The sequence below is a fragment of the Gobius niger genome (assembly GCF_951799975.1).
Source record: "Gobius niger genome assembly, chromosome: 1".
NCBI lineage: Eukaryota > Metazoa > Chordata > Actinopteri > Gobiiformes > Gobiidae > Gobius > Gobius niger.
The window spans coordinates 57993505-58016148 of record NC_136852.1 but is presented as its reverse complement, the minus strand read 5'-3'; the positions used below and the strand labels follow the sequence as shown (position 1 = coordinate 58016148).

The window sequence follows — 22644 nt, the reverse complement described above, 5'->3', positions numbered from 1 at the left end:
TTAACTTTGACCATCGTATACAAAGAACCTCTGCGCTTACAAATGAAGTTTGTCACATTTCCGACATAATGTGATGGAGCTGATGGGGAAAAAAGCGATCAGTGCACTTACATGGATTAATACGATATTATTTCATCCACTTCGCAAACACATACACAACGGCTCTCCCTTACACTTTGAAGGCAGAGAAATGCGCTCTAACCTGCCGTGGCCTGTGAGGAGCCCTGCCTCAGCTAATCCTGCAAACATGATGCGTATGGTCCTTATGTTTCTGTTTGTGATCCGTCATTCCGTTCAATACAAGCCTCCTGTTTTCTTAGTTTTGTCCTCGTTTTCCTCAGTGTCAGAGCCATGTTTTCATGTGAGCTCGGTCTGGTAGGTGATGGTCTTGGCGCCAACACACCGCCACTCAAAGCGCCTGCATTGGATAGATATTATAATAATAATAATAATAATGCATCGGGTTTTATATAGCGCTTTTCTGGACACTCAAAGACGCTTTACATTGCATTATTCATTCACTCCATACCCGGTGGTGGTAAGCTACTATTGTAGCCACAGCTGCCCTGGGGTAGACTGACTATATACAAAGAACCGAGAGAGGAGAGAGAGGCGTGAAGTGTAGGCTTCAAAGACGCACGATGTAAACTGCTATATACTATTCCTTTCGCCCATTGTTTCTTAAACATTATGTTGAAATTGAAAAAAAAAATCTCCAAATTACATTTGTAATAGTGAAATATGAGTCTTAAAGGGACAATACAGAGTTTAAAAATGTTAAAATTAAGTATCTTCCTCCCCCTACATGTTCCAACAATGTCCTAATGTGTAGAATAAGCTCAGACCTGTTCACCACAACTGCCTCTAAAATCCTGCACTGTCACTCAAAAAGGTGTTAATTCGGGTCCAAAGTGCCGTCATGCACAAGCTTAATGTTGAAGCTGCAGTTACACGTATTACCTGAGGTGACAGTAGTGAGTATAAAATGGCTAATTTACATCTAGCCCCTTTAATATTGCAAACCTTTACACATGAGTTTGAACACGTTTTGTTCCATGATTCTGTTCAGAAATCATCAAATCAGATTTGTTTCCGGCACAAATAATAGGTAGCCTATAATTGCACACATTTCTTTAAAAAATGCTTATAATGAGATAAAATAATGAAGGATAAAAATAGCCAATTTTTTACGATCCTGTCCATCAGAATGACGGAGACAAATCATCCCTAGCGAAACCACTGGGCAGGCCGGACCTGGCCGTGTTTTGATCAGGTCTGGTGCAAGGTCTTTGTTCTGTGTTGTTGTTGTTTTTTTACTTGAAAAGTGAGTCTTTCTGAACACCCCTTTACCCCTTTTGTCTCTGAAAAATTTACAAGTCCAGAGTGGTTTGCACGCATATATTTTAACATGTTTTATGGAGACATGAAGCGACAGGAAACAAGAAAAATCATCAAATGTCAAAACACTCAAGTTGCTCTCAAATGATTTCAGTGGAGATGCCATCATGAGTTGTATCTGCCACTATTTGCAAACCACCACTCTGAAGCAACAGTAAAGCTCCATTTTGCAATTGTAAATATGAGACCAAGCGGAAGAAGGCACAGAGATAAATGCTATTATTTTATGAGAGCCTCAAAACTCGACTTACTGCCTGTCTATTTTGTAGTTTGATGTATGATATTTGCTGGAAATACTCACACACTATACACAAGAATAAAAATATCTGTAACATAAAAGAAAGTCTGCAAATATCAAATCTCTAGAAGAAGCAGTTGAGACCTTTAGGATTTATGTGCAGATTATTGAGGCAAACATTAATTAATTAATTAATTAAACCTGGAAATAGTGTTCTCTAAGTGTACTGAAGTTTTGCATTTATTTTGCAAAGTAAAAGTAAAAGTAAAAGCATGCAATTCTGATCTAAAGTTGTAGCTTTCACCATATGTTTCTGTACTGAAAAATATTCTGCTGCAGTTTCACAGCAGCATCGTGCCATCTGGCTCTTCATTACACATTTTCCATCTTGAAGTTTTATTTTGGGTGAACAGCAATTACCTCTCTGTAATTAACATAAATGCTCATTATTTGTATCATTTATTTGTAGTATAAGGATGAAAACATAATGCTGTTTCTATATTGATTTAATACAACAGTCAGGTTTTATTGATTCATTTTCAGAAATGTCAGTCTGGCTTGTGTATTCTGGTGGTAGCCGTAGGGCATACGATCAATTCTGACCATTGAGAACCTGTATAACTGTCTGACACTTGGGTTTTGCACACTGACACATTGAGCAAACTTTCAAAAACATATTGATTGAATGTCGAAAACCCAGTATGAATCAGGCCCTGGATATATCTGCTCCGGATATTGACCACATCACAGAGACAATTCCCAGTCGACGCCTTCAACCAATAGATTTTCACTATGCTCCAAAAAGAAATTCCCTTCTGTTTGACTGAACATAAACTTCCACTAGTGGACACAAACTACCTCATGCCAAACCCGTTGTGGATTTATTAAGAAACAATAGAAATCATGAGAAAAGAAGAAACACATTCTCACAATAATGTTATGATCCTGCTCATAACACGCTTTTTTTTATTATAATTAAAACAAGATAATAGAAGTAAATAATCATTTGTCAGTTAAAAACTCAAGATCCATTTCATAATAAACAGTCTTACGATTATTCTGCATTTGACCCATCCCTCCATGCTGCTTGGCCGACCCATAAGGAGCAAAGAGGGACCGCAGTGCAGCGCAGGCTAATGGTCAGAGTCACCTGGCTGGAGTATTCCCCCATTGTGCCTATTTTTGGTTGATGGTGGAAACCGCAGCATCCGGAGGAAACCCGTCCAGGAGAGAAACATGCAAATTCCACACAAGAAGACCTGCACAGTTCAGGGATTGAACCCAGGGCCTTTTTAGTGTGAGGCAAGAGGCTTAATTTATTCAATATGAATAAAAATGATCAACATCTCACAATGGGTCATTTATCCAGTGTTTCCTCAAGTGCAAAACAAGTAGCATGTGCAAAAGTGGATCCGCAGCCAAGTTATTTATGCAATTATTACTCACATAGCATTCTGTAATTTACCTATCAAGTTTAGGGCCCTAATACAAAAACACACGCAATTTCAACTTATACTATTTGGTGCAACATGTCCACAAATAGCTTTATTCAATTTTGCAACTCGCGCATGTCTTCATAAAAGACCCCAAAATGCCCAAACTCATGCCAATACGTGGGTGTTGTCCCAAGCAAATGTAGAGCAAGTATCTTCAATTCTCCATTAGCAGTGGAGGATTAGCAATGAGATGGTATTTTTCTGAATACACTTATGATTGTTAGATATATTAGGAATATATTTTGGCTATGTGCAAACAAACACTGAGAATGAATGCTTATTTGCCTACAAAATGAACATGTTTACTGCTCCTGATGCAAAGGCTCGGACGCCTTCTCCCTCGTCATTAGCAGCAGAACATCAACATTCTGGCCTTAATTATTGCTGTTGGTATTGTGTGAGTGCTGTGAATCATTTCTCTGCCACCTCCTCTGCCCAAGAAGCAGTGATTTAATGTTAATAAGCAGCGATACATGGAACAAAGCTGGTATGTGGGAGATATGTGGCAAGCATCTGCAGGGGGTTACAAAGTAGTCATGGAAGTCTTTGTTTGCTGAGGTATGGTGTGTAGGTGGTGTGTATAGGGTGTCAGTTATGTGGAAATGAAGCACAAGACTGCAGACGTCCATAGGCAACAATTATATACCACGTGATAAAAGAATATACCTACCCTATATATAAATGGATTTTGCTTGGTTCCTATTTTCACTGTTTTTAAAATACGGAGCCAAGTGGCAAAACGCAATGCAGTCATCTCTGAAACTTTTAGAAAGAGCAAAAACATATTGAGGAAATTTGTTTCACCACCAGTTAAGTCCAAGTCATCTACATTGCATTAAAGGGGACACATGATGCAAGACCGACATTTTAGTTTAGCTTTTGACCATGTTTTAACATTGTTCCCTCATCAAATACATACCTGGAGTAGTATTTTGCTTCATTCAACCACTTGCACTTGAACAATCAATTTAGCGTAGCCTCTATTTTTCCATCATGGGTTGTTCCCCCGGCTGCCAGCAGAGGGCACTCAAAGCAATTTGAGCATAATTTACTCATTAAAGCAGTACTAAGTAATTCATGCCCCTAGAGGCCATAAGCGCCACTGCAGGTGTCGTAGCATATTACGTTTTTTATTCATTGTCAGTGAGAGTAAATACAATGCTGACAGAAAAGATAAAGGGAGAGATGGATATTGTACATCCAATTACACAATGGAGATCATTTTTTTCACTTAAACTTGGCTGTAAATACTGTTTAAGTGGCGCGAGTTAGTTAGCTTTGCCCGCTAGCCTGTTAGCTTCTTCTCCGTGATTCCATTAGTGTGTATTGGGGCCTCTGGGTCGGAGCAGGGAAAGCTGCAAGTGTGGTTTTCTGTCCAGACACACCAGGGGGAGATGAAAGACCCCCCAATCATCCCATCAACACTTGTATTACAGCCCAGAGGGACTACGAAAAGGATTCATTAAGGTACACAAGTTACATAGTACTGCTTTAACTATCAGCAATTAATATGGCATTGTCCACCTAAGCAGTTAAGAATATTTAAAAAAAGATGACAAAAAACACAACCAGTCTTCACACTGCATAAAAATCATCTCAGTTTTTTATTCTCTGTTTGGTAAATTGGATCAAAGGTTATCTCAGTAATAATTTGACAGACTCCAGACATTCCCCAACTGTCACTTGTCGGATTAACATATCATATTACTAAAAAACACTTTGAGATTTATATTCAGCGACAGATCTTAGACATAACCAGGTTTTGAAAATGTTGGTAAGCGGCTCGTCTGCGGACTGCATTAGCCTGACAGCTGTGAGTGCTAAATCTGTTGATCCAGACACCGATTGCTTTTGACTTGGTCCTCATTTGATACAAATAATACTAGTCTTACCAAGTTAATAAACTATTCCAATTCAAATTTCATGACCTGACTTGATATTTCCCTGTAACAATGGTTGATGTGTTAATGTAGGCGGTAATCACTTCATCACCCCCGCCCACTGGTCACTGAACAGGCTGTTACAGTAAATAACCCGACATTAAAATGGCTTTCTCACAACCTTTTGAGTGTAAAACCATCTACCAGGTCAATCCCATTAACTGCAGCATCATAAAACTCAGGCTGACTCCCACAACCGAGCCATAATGGACTGCTCTTCTAATGGCACTTTACGCAATCATCTCACCCACCCATCGCCCAGTCTAATGTACTCGCATCAAAACAATACTCAACAAAGCTTTCGAGGGCCAAGGTTAAATGCTAATGCTATTGAAAATACATACAATTTCTACTGCAGGTATAGCCTACTCGGAAATAATTGTGTTATTAATCAACATTTCATAAAAGGTGGATCATGAATGCCGCATATTCCAGGAAAAATGGACAAATCATGTCTTTGTCAAAGTGGAAGGCAAGCCGGTGTGTCTAGTTTGTGGCGAGGGGCTGGCAGTGATGAAGGAGGCAAATCCTGAGCGCCATCACACCTCGAAACAAATGTGTTTGGATAAAATGAATGCTCTTCGTTGGAGTTTGGGTGCCCAGCAAGCAGCTTTCACAAGACTGACCTAAACTTGGAAAATCAGCTTTGAGGAGCATCATCATCACTGTCTGCTGACATCAGGCGCCTCAGCAAAGATAAACAGTTCCAGCCTTCGCATTATGTGAGACTGACATGCATTGAAATTATGATACTCCATATGCTATCCTACCTCTACCTCAATGTTGTATAAACTCTAGTATGTATGTCGCTAAATTGTAAGACCCTTGGAGTACTTTATAAAAATGTATTTGGCCCTTGATGTGAAAATGGTTCCCCTCCCCTGCTATAGTGTATGCAGGGCATTCTAAAGCCCCCTTTCCACAGACAGGCGCGTATCAGCCCAATGCCTGGTCAGCCCGGTTACCCCCTCTTGGTTACATAGTTACCTAGAATTTGGATCTTTTGAAGAGTCAAATGAGTCAGGGACAATCGTAAACAAAGGGACCTCCCACTTTCAATACTCCTAATACAACATATGGCAAATGGAGAGCAAACAAATGAACAAACTATAATCCAAAATTAACAAATTGATGCTCCAGTTGGAGATGGGAAACATTTATATGTCTTACTGCACTCCGTGTCCACAATTCTTCAAAGACAACTAACTTTTGTGCAACAATTTTGCGTTAAATTTCACAAAACCTTGCAACAAAATCAATCGTTTTTGCCCGCTAATGTTTTATGTCCAACACTGTTTGTCTTAAACTGAATCTCTTACATTTTTTGTACTTACCCCTCCGCACAGAAGGCAGCGGCACTATCACGCTATGAAGACTGAGGCTGTACGACTCACAATATTTTCTTTTCCTTCCTCGGTTTTTCTAGGCTTGGTTTGAGCCGTCGCCAATCTCAAACTCAAGCCACAGACCAAACCCTTACAAGCTTCGATTTGAGGTTAAGAGCTTTGTCATTTGTGTCATTATTAACATCTGTTCTATTGTTTTAAAACTCTACTAAATTGAAGCTAAGCACAAAGTCAAACCACAAAAATGGAAATGGAAATATTCTATGCCAAAGTCCCATCTATTTTAGCTTCACGCTGCTTTCTTTGAGTTATGAGGTGCTAATGGCTGCAAAGTAGTTCATATTTTTTCAAAGTGAAAATAAAAGAAGCGAGAACTGTGAAAATATGTAATATATTTAGTCCTACAGCAAGCTTATACCTGATACGAGCTCGCAGTTGAGAGTGGCCATCTTTTCTTGGCATGCAGATTAAAACCATACAGAGATGAGATGATTCATACTGGTGAGCCATATGCCAATAAGCAACAGCTTGGTTTTGGTATTTTCCAGTGTTAAAAATCATTCTTGCTCATTGTTTTTTGTCTGTAATGTAGTCCTTGTGAAGCCATTTAAGGATCACACCTTCTTTCTCATTCAGTCTGTGTGTTTTATAGTCCTGGCACTTGTATGTCCCGTGCATCCAGCCCATGGAGCCATGCACTATCTGGACTGAACACCTTTAGGTGGTATCAGCCCGGTGCTGGACAAGCTGACTGCTTCCCATTTAGATTATGGATGGATGGTTATTACTTCCTCCAGGCTGTCACTCAGATTAAACCAATATGTGCCTGCACTGGGGCTTATCGTGCCACAGAGAGGACCCTTCTCCTTGGAACCAGGAGCGCCCATTAAAATGAGCCATCTACAGAGCGCTTTCGCAAATTTATTAACACAGTCTCAAGATGTGGTGAAAAATTGCTGCATTAAAGGGATAACAGCATACATGCAGATTAACTGCGCTGGTTTATGACTGACACTGGACTGAGAATATGGTGTATCGTGTTTACTTCTCTCTTCAAGTCAGGTGGAAGGTTTAAGCCATAAATAACAGTTTGTTAGGAAACGCTGTATTTTAATGCAGAAGAATATAGTATAGTTGTTGAGCTTTCTTTTTGCTACCACTGCCTTGTTTTGGATTTGTGGCCATATGGAGCCTCTGCATTTGACACATCTTTCAAGCAGTCGCTTGGTTTTGAGGATTAGACGGTTGTGCATGCTTTAGGTTGGTGGGGAAATCTACTGAAATCTAATGAACCAATTAGATAAATCTTTACATGCATGAGACCCATGTATGTTCATGAACATGCAATGTTCCAACCAAATAAACCAACAAATAAATAAATGGTAAAGTTACAAAGTTTAATGCTATGTAACTTGTTTACCTTAATAAATCCTTTCCATAGTCCCTCTGGGGGTAATACAAGTGTTAATGGGATGATTGGAGGGTCTTTCATCCAGGAAACCACAATTGCAACTGCGCTGCCTTCGGGTCGGAGGCCCCAAAACGCAAAAATGGAATCATAAAGAAGAAGCTAGGCTGCTAACAGGCAAAGCTAACGCTAGCGCCACTTAAAAAGGATTTATAGCCAAGTTTGAGTGAAAAAAATTATCTCGCAACATGCTACGACACCTGCAGTGGCGCTTATGGTCTCTAGGGGCAAGAGGTAAGATGTTTGAGTCTTTTATTTTTTGCGGGACATGTTACAAAACGGTTCTTGGATTGGATCGCCACTAGACTTGTTTTAGAAATGATTAGCTGTGAGCCGGGTTTGTGCTTTTGAACAGAAAATAGGAGTGACTGGCTTAGAGCTTCTCAGATATCACTGTTAATTTAATATGAATACATAAAACCATGAATAATATGCCCGCTCCATTGTATTCTCTCCATGGAAATAAACTTATTTTATTTTAACACCTGCTGCCATTCAATGAAGTAGCACATATGTCAGTTATATTACAATCAGTAGCTCCAGAGATATTGTGTGAATTAATAATGCATGTGCTAGATTCAGCAATTCAAGTGTGGGCTAGGAAAGCATCTCTTTCATCTCAGCCTGTGTGTTTGTGTGGGTTCACTGTCTACTGTAGGAGCCATGTTATTTTTTCCCCTGCTTTGTCTTTTATTGTATGCGTAAATGTGTATGGAGCCTGTTTAGTATGTGTCTGTGGCTCGCCTCTGTGCCTCTCCTGACCCTCCTGGTTAAGCACACGAGGAGAAGAAAACCGCAGTAGAGCTAAAGCGTGGAATGTGCTTGGCTTTCGGGATTACTGTGGTCCTTGTGCGTACAGAGGAAATCACAATTCAGGGTCCACCACCACCACACACTTGAAACAGTGGGGGAATCAATAGGCGCTGCTTTATTTCACTTTAAAACAGGGCTGCATGTTTTTAGAGAAAATAATTATTCTTCCAAGAGCATTAACTTTAGAGACAAGACTGGGAAAATGATTAAACCACTCCAAGAATCTCATGCGTCTCTTACAGAGAGTTCAGGTTTTATACATAAAACCCCATGGAGACGGGAGACATTATACTGTGTTGCCTAAATAATTGCAATCTTTGTGATTTGCCAGTTGCAAACGTTTAAAGTGCAATTTGATTCAGGGGCGCTATTTCAGCCCCACTTTAAAATGACGAAATGTTAAAAAAAGCTGAAATGACTAAAGTAGACGGGACACACATCAAATCTCGCAAATAAATATATCTCGTACAGAGAAAAAAACAGCACTGATTTCCCTAGAGCTCAACACAAAGCACTTTTCATTTTCAAGCTGCACAAGTCTGGAATGGCTTCAGTGAATATTTTGGACGAGCCTCAAAGCTGAGCACAAACTGCATATTACTGCTGCTGTTCAAAAGTATCTCTTTTTACACATTTGACAGTCGATAGTTGTACATCAGTAACATTGGCGCCTGTGCCTCTGCCTCTTGTATGCCGAGGTCTGGGGCTCAATTCCCAGTGGGCAATTTTGCGATTGTTAAGGTTGTGCGTCTGTTGGGGGGGGGGGGGATTTATTATTTTAGTTTCTTATAGGGCAATAGTGAGTCAATACCAACATGATTGATAACTAACATGAATGTGTTGTAACACTGGTTTCCTCTGCTGCAATATATTGGAATCTCACGGATGGAAAGTAGCCCATGGCTAAATCTGGCACATTTACACAAAAGTGTTCATTAATGTGCACTGGAGTGCTTAATTTGATCCCCTGTTTGAGGGAACGTATTCCCCCAATTCTCAGTTTTTCAGGGTAAAGGATCCAGCAAAAGATTTATCTGATATAATGGTGTTTAATGAGAGTGTTCCGGCAAATGTTTTGGCCTGATCCCCCAATCCATCACATCACACCAAAAGTGTTCCTGAAACTACAAATTTACAAATTAAGCACAGCTGGCCTCTTCAAATAAACTGGAACTTTCTTTATCAAACTTCTTTAAATGTATATATATATATATATATATATATATTAAATGTATATATATATATATATATATATATATATATATATATAATATATATTAAATGTATATATATATATATATATATATATATATATATATATATTAAATGTATATATATATATATATATATATATATATATATATAAACAAGGCGATGTGTGTCATCGTCACTCACCGCTAAACTTCAGCTGTAGACGCTCCGCACAGGTACAGTTACATCCTCCAAAACACATGACATCTGTGCGTCTTTGTTTAAGTTTCTCCTGCAGTGACCGTGGCTGTGGTTAATTATAGATCCAGTGCTGCGTAATGTCAGAGGCGCAGACGAATGCGTAAGATCCAATCCTGGCCATATTCCGTCTCCAAAGCTTTGTCTCCGAAAAAAAGTAAACCCAGAATGTGGCCCAACACCTGGCCAAACACAAGCTTCAAATCAAACGCGCTGCTCCGAGTGCTTCAGCCTCCGTGTGCGGAAAGCGAAAAGGAAAAGGAAACTTTTTTTTACTTTGCTGCTGTACCATTTGTTTTCTATTTTGCTTTCACGTATTGTGAGCCCAGAGGTACATTTTATTATAAAGCAGCTTTGAAAGCATTGCCAATTTTATTCTAAGGTTATAAATATTGTCTAACAACGATCATTAGGCTATTTAGTTTCAAAACCTACTTATTATTTTTTAGATTGCGCTTGCACCGTGATGCACCAAACCACGGGTCCTGCACTGTGAGCCGAACTGTGAGAGCTGAACCCCTAATATTTATCCATAAATATTCCACTGTCTCTTGAATTCTATTCCCTGAGTTTAGCGAAAATATTGTCGTTGTAGTATATAAGAAAGGAGTACGGGTGCATCAAACACTCCAATTGCAGTTTGTTTGAAATTATTTTTAGCATTCATTCTTTTATAAATTTGTAGTGGCCATAGTTTTTGGAATGGGTTGGGAACCACTGGTCTACTGAGTGCGGGTCTACAGCTATACTGAGTGACGGGTTATAGGGACTATAGTGGAAATTTTTTTGTAAAAACTCATAACCTCAGAATATCACATATGGAGACTATATATATATATTAAGTGGCGGATATTCAGAAATCCTACCAATGGCTAGACAGAGCCGGACTAAAGGACAGCACAGAGGCACTCATCATGGCTGCACAGGAGCAGGCCTTGAACACCAGAGCAATAGAGGCCCAGATCTATCACACCAGACAAGACCCCAGGTGTAGACTGTGCAAAGAGGCCAATGAGACAATCCAGCACATAACTGCAGGGTGTAAGATGCTGCAGGGAAAGCTTACATGGAGCGCCATAACCAAGTGGCTGGTATAGTGTACAGGAACAGCTGTGCAGAGTATGGGCTGGAAACCCCAAGGTCAAAGTGGGAAACACCTCCAAAGGTGGTCGAGAATGACCGAGCCAAGATCCTGTGGGACTTCCAGATACAGACGGACAAAATGGTAATGGCAAACCAACCGGACATTGTGGTGGTGGACAAAGAGCAGAGGAAAGCCGTTGTAGTCGAAATAGCAATACCAACATCAGGAAAAAGGAACACGAGAAACTAGAGAAATACCAGGGGCTCAGAGAAGAGCTGGAGAAAACCTGGAGGGTGAAGGCATCAGTGGTGCCCGTGGTTGTTGGGGTACTCGGGGCAGTGACCCCCAAACTGGAGGAGTGGCTCCAGCAGATCCCAGGAAATACATCAGACATCTCGGTCCAGAAAAGTGCAGTTCTAGGAACAGTAAAGATACTGCGCAGAACCCTCAAGCTCCCAGGCCTCTGGTAGAGGACCCGAGCTTGGAGGAAAAAGAGACCGCCCGCGGAGGGTGAAGAAGAATTATTTTTTTTATTGTTTTTTTTATTCAATGGTTGATTCTAAACCTTAAAGGTGCACTATGTAACTTTTTATGTGAACAAAAAAAATCCTTGATATTTGTGCGTGACCTTTTAGTGCATTCTGGCTGCTGCTTGGCACCTTTGCTTTCCCTCACAGTGGACTTTATGACACTCCAGGATCAATTGTTTTTAGGGGATCGTACCAGACACTTGCCGGAAACCCAAAAACATTCTGGAGCATCATAGAGGCCACTGTGAGGGAAAGCAAAGGTGCCATGCTGCACCTATATAGCCACTGAGTCACTAAAGGGTCAAATACGCACAAATATCTTTTTTTTTTTTATTCACATAAAAAGTTAAATAGTGCAACTTTAACAGCCCATTAACCTCTTAACCCCCACCTGACCTGAGCACATTTTTTTGTTTGACTTTACCCAAATCTAAAAGCTTCTTCACACAATAATAACACAATTAAAAACAGACAAAAACACAACTAAAGATTGATGAAAAAGCAATGTAAAAGCGACAAAAAGTGACAAAAGTGCAAGGAAAATCAGATGAGAACACGACAAATAAACATCGCAATAAAAAGCAATGGAAAAAATCGATAACAAGAGATGAAAACATAACAAAAACTCTCCAGAAATGTGAAAAAAACATGGTGACAAAAGTGAGAAAAAAGATCTTCAAATGAGGCGTTACACTGGCCTACGAGAAGCTTTAGTTTTGGGGGAAACTAAAAACTGAAAAAACGCTTGGTTAAAGTGAGAAAGAAGTGATATCAATTGTTGAACTTATCAACTGTAAATCATGATAATAATCGCTTACTAAAATAATCATTAGTTGCAGCCCTTTACCAGTATCCCACAAGTGTCCATCATATGAAATGTGTTGTTGGTTTCCCAGAAAGTATTTAATGACTTGTCAAATAGATGCGTATAAATTGCAGAATGCTTGTGGCCCATAACTGTTGGGCTGTCTGGCTCATGATCTATGCGCGCCCTAATTCCCTCCATATGCTAATGCATGATTAGTATGCAGGAGTAGACTTGAAAACATGTACGAGGCATTGAGTCATACTTTAATTAAGCTCATGTCTGATTTGTAGGATGTGTCATTAGTGTTGAGAAATAACCAACATGCATTTTTAATCCCGCCTCAGATCCCATTTGAAGTGGGAAAAGCCTGGGGTTTCAGTGCGTTTGACACAGAGTCTCCTGTGGATTGGGACACGTCAAGTAAAGTAGGTCTCCTCAATATACGGGGGAACGCTGTCGCACTATCACAACATGCAACACCCGATTTGGACAGATTTACGAAATAAGTGATAGAAGCCTTAGGATAATAACAATCTGTACTACATTTGTAATTCAGGAATTTAGATTAAATTTGTGATTAACTTACTGGCATGCAATAATACTAATTAGGATTTTGAAACCAGAGTCTTGCCTCTCTTTCAATGTAAATGAGTTTTTATATTCATGGCATAATATAGAGAGTTTCCTCCAATACTTTACATGCCTATAGATTCAGAATGGACTTCTCGTTAATTATAGGACTGGTTGAATATGAATACAAGCATATCATTAGAAGTTATATGTTTTGCAATGTGACCTCTGCCTGGGAGTTCACGGCCACACGGACATTAAATCATGACAAAAAAACAAAACTCGAGATATATTCCAGGTATTGACCTACATTACTTGTAATGTACTGTCCTTATGTTAACATCACAATTTTTTACAGAAGTGGAATTATTTACAAGCCTTTCTGCTCTCAGCTCATTCATATTCCTCGCCTGTTCTATTTCCATGTCCAGCTTGGCACACTTTCTTGAAGCGCTGATAGAGATAGAGCAGTGCAGTAATGGTGGCAGACAGGCCAGATCTCAGCTGTAGACTTGGCTTGGGCAGCGGAGGGGGAATGTATGCCACGGGGGCTTATCCTGCTCTTGGTCCAGAATCCGGAGCGCACACATTAGTCTGCTGACCAGGCCTGTCCCGGCGGGGGAGGGGTGTATGCCGTGCCAGCGCACATGTCGAATACTGCGGGGGGCATTCTGTCCTCGTGGGACGCTGGACCCTACAGGTAGCAGCAGGTGTGGGGACTACCATTGACATTAGGTGTAGGGAATGTGGAAGGATCTAAAAATATACTGAGATATATATATCTTACATTGCCCGTATTTACACATATTATAGTAGTTTATGTTTTAAAGTGTATACGCTAAAACATAGTTAACACAATTATTTTAAAGATTTTGTTAAATATTGTACGCAGGTTTCTTTTGTTTGGCAGTTTTTGTGATCTTTATAGTTTCACTTCAATATTGGACACTGACACTGACACTGAGTGACATAGATGAAGGACAACAATTTCAAACTGTTGCCATGCCAACCATTTTAGGTCAATGGAAAAGGAGTGCGTCAAACTGCTATGGAACTTTACCTTTAACTATGTCACTTCCTGTTTTTCCTTTTTTCAAATCCCAACCAAGTTAAGCCATAAGCCACGCCTCCAATTCTCATTGGATGTATCTCCAAATGCAGCTTTTTCAGTCTGCTTCATTAAGTAGATATTATCATTTTACAAATGTTTAAGGTTAGGAATTGACTCCGTGCATAACTTCAAATCATAACAATGCTGCCCAAGAAGTGACTTCCTGTTTCGATCCAGCACACCAAAATAAAAGCACCATCAATTCATTAGTTCAGCTGTTCATTAGGTCAACTTTCTTTCTGCCTAACTATGAACAGACAAACCACTTAAATGTGTGTATTTAATTATATTCTTGTAAAGTTGCTGCTGAACTAATCAATGAGACAAGCTGTATGTTTTTAATTTTGTTGTGCTGGATCGAAACAGGAAGTCACTTCTTGGGCGGCGTTGTTATGATTTTAATTAATACACAGTTAATTAAGGTTAGGGTTAGGGTTAGGGAAAGGGATTTGGTTCGAGTGAGAACATTGTGGGGGCGGGATCATGGTGTGACTGGGTTGGAAAGTGGAAAGACGCTTCCTGTTAGCAGGTTAATAATTCAAATAAAAAAAACTTTTCTGCCCAACATTTCTTCATTAAAATCGCTGCTTCACTGAAATAAAATGATAATTATGCAACTGGTGAACTTGCAACTGAGGTTATCCTTCTAAATAATTCATATTTTCAAAAGCATTAAAACCTGTAACTTTAACTGCTGCTTTGTGCAACTGTGATGATGTCGTTAACTGAAAAATAAGCACATACACATAATATAACCACATAACATAACTTTTAGTAGTGGTTCACCACTAAAGGATGACAGTCAGAACCCCAAATAAGAATATTTATTACAATCCATCAAGCTGAAATCATAATCAAAACAACTCAGCACTTGTCACATTAACCGAACCGGCGTGTTATACTTTTTCAGTGGATGAATTGCAAAAGAAATGCTGAAAAGGGTTCTGCAGCTTACCTTCAAGTTATTCGTTATTCTCAATAATTACATGAACAAGCAACAGTTCTATTAATGTCACTGTCTATTCAGCACTTACAGCTTATCACATTGACACATCGATGCCATAAAACTAATGCATTCCCCTCTCTGTTCTCTTCTCTCTACAGCAGCAGATGGTGAGGAACCAACTTCAGCAGGTGTGATCTTTTTTCTTTTCCTCGCTAACATTATTCCCCTTCATTTGAGAATGGCTATGCGTGCGTGTGTGGAGACTGGGAGAGATCGAGAGGCTTAATTTTCTACCTCTTGGCCAGGCGCGTTCCTTCTTTCATTACCGCGCGGTGTAATGCCGGTGTCGACTCACTGATCATGCCTGGTCAGCAGCACTTATCATTATATCATTTAGTAGCGCACTTCATACGCCAGCACAATTCACATGCCGCGCACCTTGAGGAATATGAATCGTCTATCTGAGCAAACTACTTTTTTTGTGGGTATAGCCTGCGAAAATATTATCTTTTGAGTGTGTGGAGTTCGCGGTTGAAGTCTTGTCAAAGTGAAACCGCTGGTGCTTTTCTGCCTCCTGTCACTAAAGGCATTTTATTCTGTATCGTTCACTCAGTCAGACACACGACCACGCTGTTACCACTGGGAGCAATTTCTTGTCTTCTTGTCTCGCCCAAGGACACTGGCAATGCAAACAACAAAACAGACTATCTTTCAAGCTTGCAGCCATTGGACCAGTCTTCTCAAACCACGAGTTAACTGTAACACACACTTTTGTAAAATGTAATTGTCTTGGTTTTGCTGATATTTTATATTCTGGTTTGTTATTCTTTTGGTGACTGTATAAAAATGGTACTAGCATAGGGCATGGTCCGCCCCTCAGACGGACCACCTTTGGACAGACTGTTCTTTCAGTCAGAGGCTGTAACATGTGGAACAGCCTCCCTCTCACTATGAGAGAATGCCTCACATTTAACACATTCAGGACTCAAAAAAAAAAAGTGTTCAAGCAGTATTAAGTAACTTCTTTACCTTAATAAATCTTTTTAGTAGTCCCTCGGGGGTTAATACAAGTGTTCTGGTGTCTCTAGCCAGAAAACCACAATTGCAACTTCACTGCCCCCGGACCGGAGCCACCAATACACACTAATAGAATCATGAAGAAGAGGCTAACAACCTCACGGGCAAAGCTAACTGTGGGCTAGCGCCTTAAGCAGCATTTACAGCAAAGTTTGAGTGAAAAAAAATGTACATAGTGTAATTGGATGTACAATATCCCTTTCTCCCTTCGCCTTTTCTGTCAGCGTAGTATTATGTACTCTCACTGACAATAAATAAATTTAAAAAATCTCAACTACGACGCCTGCCATTGCCCTTATGGCCTCTAGGAGCAAGAGTTACTTAGTACTGCTTTGAAATCAAATCATTAAACCCTACAGATCTCCTGGTGCATGAATGAGCCAAGTGTCGGGATCCATTAAACAGGCATTGTTGGCATTATATACCTTGCCCAGGGACAACAGTTGAAAACTAGCATTGCAGATAATAGTGACACATTTACATTAATGTGTGCTGTCCTTGTCAACTAATAAATAAATAAATAAGGAACACGAGACACTGAATATGACAACTGGGGCCAATGCAAAGTCTGTCTTTACTTCAGTTGGAAGTTATTCACCCTGAACCTTTAATATCTATGTTTTACATCAAGCTTTAGTAGTTTAACTGTTTAGTAGAAACATTAATATTACATTTGCTAAAGTTGATTTTTTTTGTCCTATCTTTAAAAAGAAAAAGAAAAATCTCTTCTAATGGTTGTTTAGTAATTGCAACTTGGCTACTTCCAAATGCAACAGATTTAACCACAGCAAATGTCCCAAAAAGCTGAAAATTGCTCTTAACTGAATCACTGCATACATCAAACAACTCTTTGGAATGATAGTCCGTGCTCCATGTTATTAACTATCTCACCACGCTGCATGATTGTCAAAATGCATCCCATTAGCACTTTCAATGCTAACGTTAAATGTATGCAGTCTCCAAGGAGTGCAGCGGATGTGCTATCCTCTTCCTCTCCAACGCCTAACGCTTTGTAAATACTAATACGAAAAAGGTCTTGCCTCGGAGGCCTTGTTGCGCATCCAGAAGTATCTTTGCTCATTACTGAAAGAACTTAATGCATCGACTTATAAAAGCGTGAACGTTTTGAGGACGCCGGTAAACAAGGGCCTGCTTCATCTTCATCAATGGCGTAATTAAAATGTCACTTCATATTGCAGGATAGGACCGCCACCGCATACAAAGCTCCTCAGTAGATTGTCTAATTGTCTCACTTTGTGTTGCGTCGTTAATATTCGCCATTGTTGGTTGCGCAGGGATCAAACGAGAGGGATCTATTTGGATGTGGCAATCGCAACAATTACAATATTAAATCCTAACAAATCTGTAACAAAAAAAAACAAAAAGAAAAAACTAGGCAAACGGCATTAGCGATAATTAGCAGCTTTCTAAAACAGCCCGGATTAGTTGCGACTTGTGTGCACTGACCTGGAACGTGTGCAAAGAGAAAATGGGACAGGGCGACATGGGAGGCCAAATTATACATGACAGGATTGAGGCGTTTTGCATATCAGCTGCTTTGTCACAGTCTTCACAAGGCTAGTCGTACAGTAGTATACAATAGGCCATGGTGTATTTGTGCCATCAAAGGGGACTGCCCATCGGCTTATGTTGGGTCACGTGACTGGTGCTGAATTAATCACCCAAAGCTTTGTCCAGACCATAGTAGGTCACGTATGTGGATATGAACAAAAGCAAAAGGAGTTTTCATTACGGTTTATCCGTCAGAGCTTTCTCTTTTCAATTATTATAGATATAGATTATATCAGTATTTTTTTTCTTCTCCAGATTCAAAGCAATTTTTGCAGTTATGGGCTTTTCATTACAGGTGGGCCTCATAGGAAATGCTCTGTGTTTAGTTAAGGCAGTACTAACTTGTTAACCTTAATAAACCTTTTCGTAGGGGTAATACAAGTGTTAATGGGATGATTGGGGGTCTTCCATCTCCCACTGGTGTCTCTGACCAGAAAACCACACTTGCAGCTTTCCCAATACACACTAATGGAATCACGAAGAAGAAGCTAACAGGCTAACGGGCAAAGCTAACTGCGGGCTAGCGCCACTTAAACAGTATTTACAGCAAAGTTTTAGTGAAAAAAAATATCTCCGTTGTGTAATTGGATGTACAATATCCATCTGTCCCTTTGTCTTTTCTGTCAGCGTAGTATTTACTCTTGCGGACAATTAATGAGTAAAAAAAACGTAACATGCTACGACACCTTACTTAGTACTGCTTTAAGTTACCATAGACTGTGAAAAACATGGATGTAGCATCGGTCTTAGCTGCTGAAGCCTTTAGGAAATTATGAAGTCATCATTGAACACAAGCTGGTCATTTTTACCTCCATGTGTTTGTCTTAACATGCGCAACATCGTCCTATTTGTGTTCTTCCCACATTTTAATTTTTCTCCCGATTCTAACTATAGCAGTTACGCAGAGAGAGAGACTGGGTAGAGCTGGGTAATTAATCAAAACTGTATCGAAATCAAAATTTATCTCTCAATAAACGTTGCAGGATTTTACAATTGTCAGAAATGTCTTTGTCAGAAACAGCTTCTAGTTTTGCACTTCAAATGAGACAATGGAAGATTTATGTGTGTTAGATGAAACTGGAGGAAAGGTTTTGTTTTTGTTTGAGCTGACGTTTGTATAAAAGGTATGTCTAGGTTCATGAATCTGCTACATTTATTATTTTTAGTGTGAAAAAATACAATTGAATCAACAATAGATATTGATCCAGGCCTGGCTCTAAGGGGACGCGAAAGGGTGCATTGCAACCTCATTTTAATGGTAGGGCTGCTTGATTATTGAAAAAATAATAATCCTGATTATTTTTGTCATAACTGAAATCACGATTATTCAAGCGATTATTTGTTGCCTTTAAAAAAAGTATTTATTTTATTCATATATTTATTAATAAAGAAACTATGCTGAATATTTTCTGTTTTCTGAACAGGTACAAATGATTTCAAGTATGCCTCGATTAAGGAGAGGTCTCTGTTTCACACCTGCCCCCTGCTGGCCAGCCCTCACACCTGCGCAAGTAAACTGAGCAGCGCGGCCTGATGACATCATCACACAGCGCGGTTTGTTTTTATCAGACAAAAGCATGAGCCATGGCACGTGAAATGCGAAGGGAAAATAATCCCAGCGCCATAAAATAATGCCAGTCTGCTTTGCAAAAAATAAATAAACATCGAAAATAATTCGATTATGCTAGTTTTGTAATCGTTTAGTGTAATAATCGAATTCGTAATCGAATTTCGATTAATTGCACAGCCCTAGTTAATGGTATCACAATGTATTTCATTGGCGAGAAACTCCATTTGAAACCCTTTTGAAACCTGAATGCACCCTCAGTAAGTTTGTTCTGGAGCCAGTGCTGGATCGATCAATATAAGGAAAACAACTGTGATCCTTTTTTTATTGGCCAGCCCTATTAAACATTTTATGTTTAGCTTAAAATTAATCAACATTTACATTTTTTTGTACATGATTTGTTCTGTTAAAGGTTTGGATTTATGGGATGGAATGTTATAAAATATAGTTCTAAAATGAATGTTACCATAGAATTCTACTATTTTAGAGGGTACTGTGACTCAGTCCCTCCAGCTAACAACAGTAAGAGCCGAGGGACATTCATTAGACACATCTAATGCACTGCAGGCACCAGATGCTTTTATTTGAGGCATTTTACATTGCTATATATAACTGCTTACCACATACAACATGTCATGCTCACAAACACAATTTCCAACAGGGAAGTCGACTTTAAAGGAAGACCTTTCTATGGCAAGGACAGCATGACATTTCAGTGGCATTTACTACTTTGACAGTCAACCTCTTCTGCTTTGGTGCAGGTCCTCCCAACACATACAGGCTTTCAGTGTGACCTCGGCATGTCAATATTTATCTGACAACTTCCCGAACCATTTTGTTTTTTGCGTGATTTCTATGCGTCTAACACTAAGTGCATGTGGGTGACATTGTCTGACAGTGACAGCTGAATGCGTTGACTTGAAGTGGCAGTATTGTGGCAAGGGCATGGGAGAATGGGAGGCCAAGGACTCACTAAAAGCATGTAATATTGGAGATTCAGTGCCAGCTTGAATCAGTGGAAGGTGAATAGTGGGTGCAGCGACCATTGGCTGGTGAGGCACTGAAGGATAAAAAGCCTGGTTTAAAATAGATCCGACACAATTAGGCCATGTCAAATTTGTCGCTGATCTGACCGGCTGCAGGACCCATTCTAGAGGGATGTAAGTTTAACTGGGCAGGAGAAATGTGTCTTACATTCAGAATGGAGAATCATGTACCTCAGAAAAGAATTGACCTTCAGTGCACCACCTTCTACAGACTAAAGGAAGGTACGGATAATTACGAACAAAACCGTGACTAATTATCACGGCAGATTAAATGTTACTCCTTAGCCACAGTTTGATGTTTTAACCTAAATGTCAAATGTAATGTAATGTAAGCCTGTTGTTGGCTCTATGTAGATTCATTTATATTGCGCAATACAATGCATGGTATAACTTGGTCTACAATTTCAAAAGCATAACTTTAAAGGGACTATAAGGAGTTTAAAAATGTTAAAATTAAGTATTTTCCTCCCCCTACATTTTCCAGCCATGTCCTAATGTGTAGAATGAGCTCAGACCTGTTCACCACAACTGTCTCTAAAATCCTGTACGGTCACTCAAAAATGTGTCACTTCGGCCCGAATTGCCGTCATGCACGAGCTTAATATAGAAGGTGCAGTTACACATATGGCCTGAGGTGGCAGTAGTGAGTATAAAATGGCGAACTTGCTTCCAGCCCCTTTAAACCCATAACATATACCCACGTATGACTAATCCATGAAAAATCTGTTCCCTGTAATAGTCTAATAATGAATGAAGTACTTGAACTGAAATCGAGTACTGCTAATCCTGCTTCTTCCACCAGTGATTCAACCAATATAGATACAGACAGCATCTCTGGAATCGGCCATATATGGTCCTGTTTGAAGCAGTTGAGGGGAAAAACAAAGAGGAGAAAAATCGAAACTTTGTATAATTTCTCCAAAACTACTTTAACAAACGCTGAATTATGATTATAGTTTTCTACCCAATAAAGATAAAAAGACACGGAGGGGAGCAAAGTGGTTCAACAGCCCATAAATACATAAAAACAGAGAATGCGAACACAATGCTTTATGTTAGCATCATGCTAATGCTAACAGTAGCTATGACTGCCGTTTTTTTGCATCTACTGAACAATCTGCTTTGACTTGACTGCATTTGTGTGTGTTAAATAAGTTTATATTCCCCCAGAAAACGGCTAAAATTGTGTTTCCCAAAACATACTTCCTTCCCCCTCGGCGAAGCCACGCCCCCTTGTAAAGCACATTGCCGTCTGTATCTATTTCTTGAGAGCTTATTCACCTTATTGTTTTGCTTTGTCTCGGCACTTCCCTGGTCTTGACACTTCCGGACCGATATAGCGCGAAGTCCGTTCATTAAGCGGGAAAATGTTCGCCGCTAAAATGTGACGTTTAGTCGATTGATTTGTGTAAAATGTCCAATGTTCACTTGGACCAACAAATTAACACTGCACTGTTTCTCTGCACGGCCTAAAATCGGCTTTGTGTTCATGTAGTAACTGATTTTCTCTGGACTCCTCCAGTCCTGTGTAATCTAATAGGAGAGAAAGGGCGGGCACAATTCATGACGGCGCCCACGCGAACGTCCGGAATAAGGTGAATAAGAGGTTTCTGATTCCTTGTGAACCTTCAGAATATGAAAAAAATGTAAACTGCTCAAATAAACAAGAAAGTTCAGTTCCAGTTCCCAGACCACAGTATGATCAGAACTTCTTGGATGGGAGGTATAATCTTCAGCTTTAACCAACATTGTCTAAATACTACTTTTCAAAATCTTTTGCTCTGATGATATACTGTATTATAATATTGCTCAAGCAGATATTGGTAAACTAACCCTTATCCTCTGTAAATGCTTTGTGTGTGGAGCGAGTCCTGTGCAGATGTTGTGGTCTGCTTAAAAGCCTTTCCGTGACCAAGCTGACCCACTTCACTGAGATCAGCAGAAATCTTGATCAATGAAGAGCCGTGGTGGAGCAGTGTAATGCTTTGTCTGACCCCTTCATAACCTCGGCCAACAGAGTAAACCTATTTAAGATTAACCGGACACTTGGGTCAAAGAATGAGAGGCTAAGTGCTGCCGCGAATTTGATAGGCTTTCATTCTATGTTTACTTTTATGTAGGTATTTAAAGGGATGTTTTCGTTTGGGCGCTGACATAAAATCGCTGTGAGCCGGTGGATTAGTGA

General features: G+C 39.7%; 1 protein-coding gene across 2 annotated transcripts in view; it reads left to right on the top strand.

Moving 5' to 3' along the window:
- The window catches only part of edil3a (EGF-like repeats and discoidin I-like domains 3a), a 122271-nt gene that overhangs the window by 19258 nt on the left and 80369 nt on the right, over window positions 1–22644 (top strand). Inside the window, exon 2 of one of the 2 annotated variants that reach the window (XM_079577203.1) lies at window positions 15359–15385. In XM_079577203.1, coding sequence (XP_079433329.1) covers window positions 15359–15385 — 27 coding nt within the window. Of the gene's footprint in view, window positions 1–15355; window positions 15386–22644 lie in introns of both variants that reach the window. The other variant, XM_079577202.1, reaches the window with a different exon arrangement.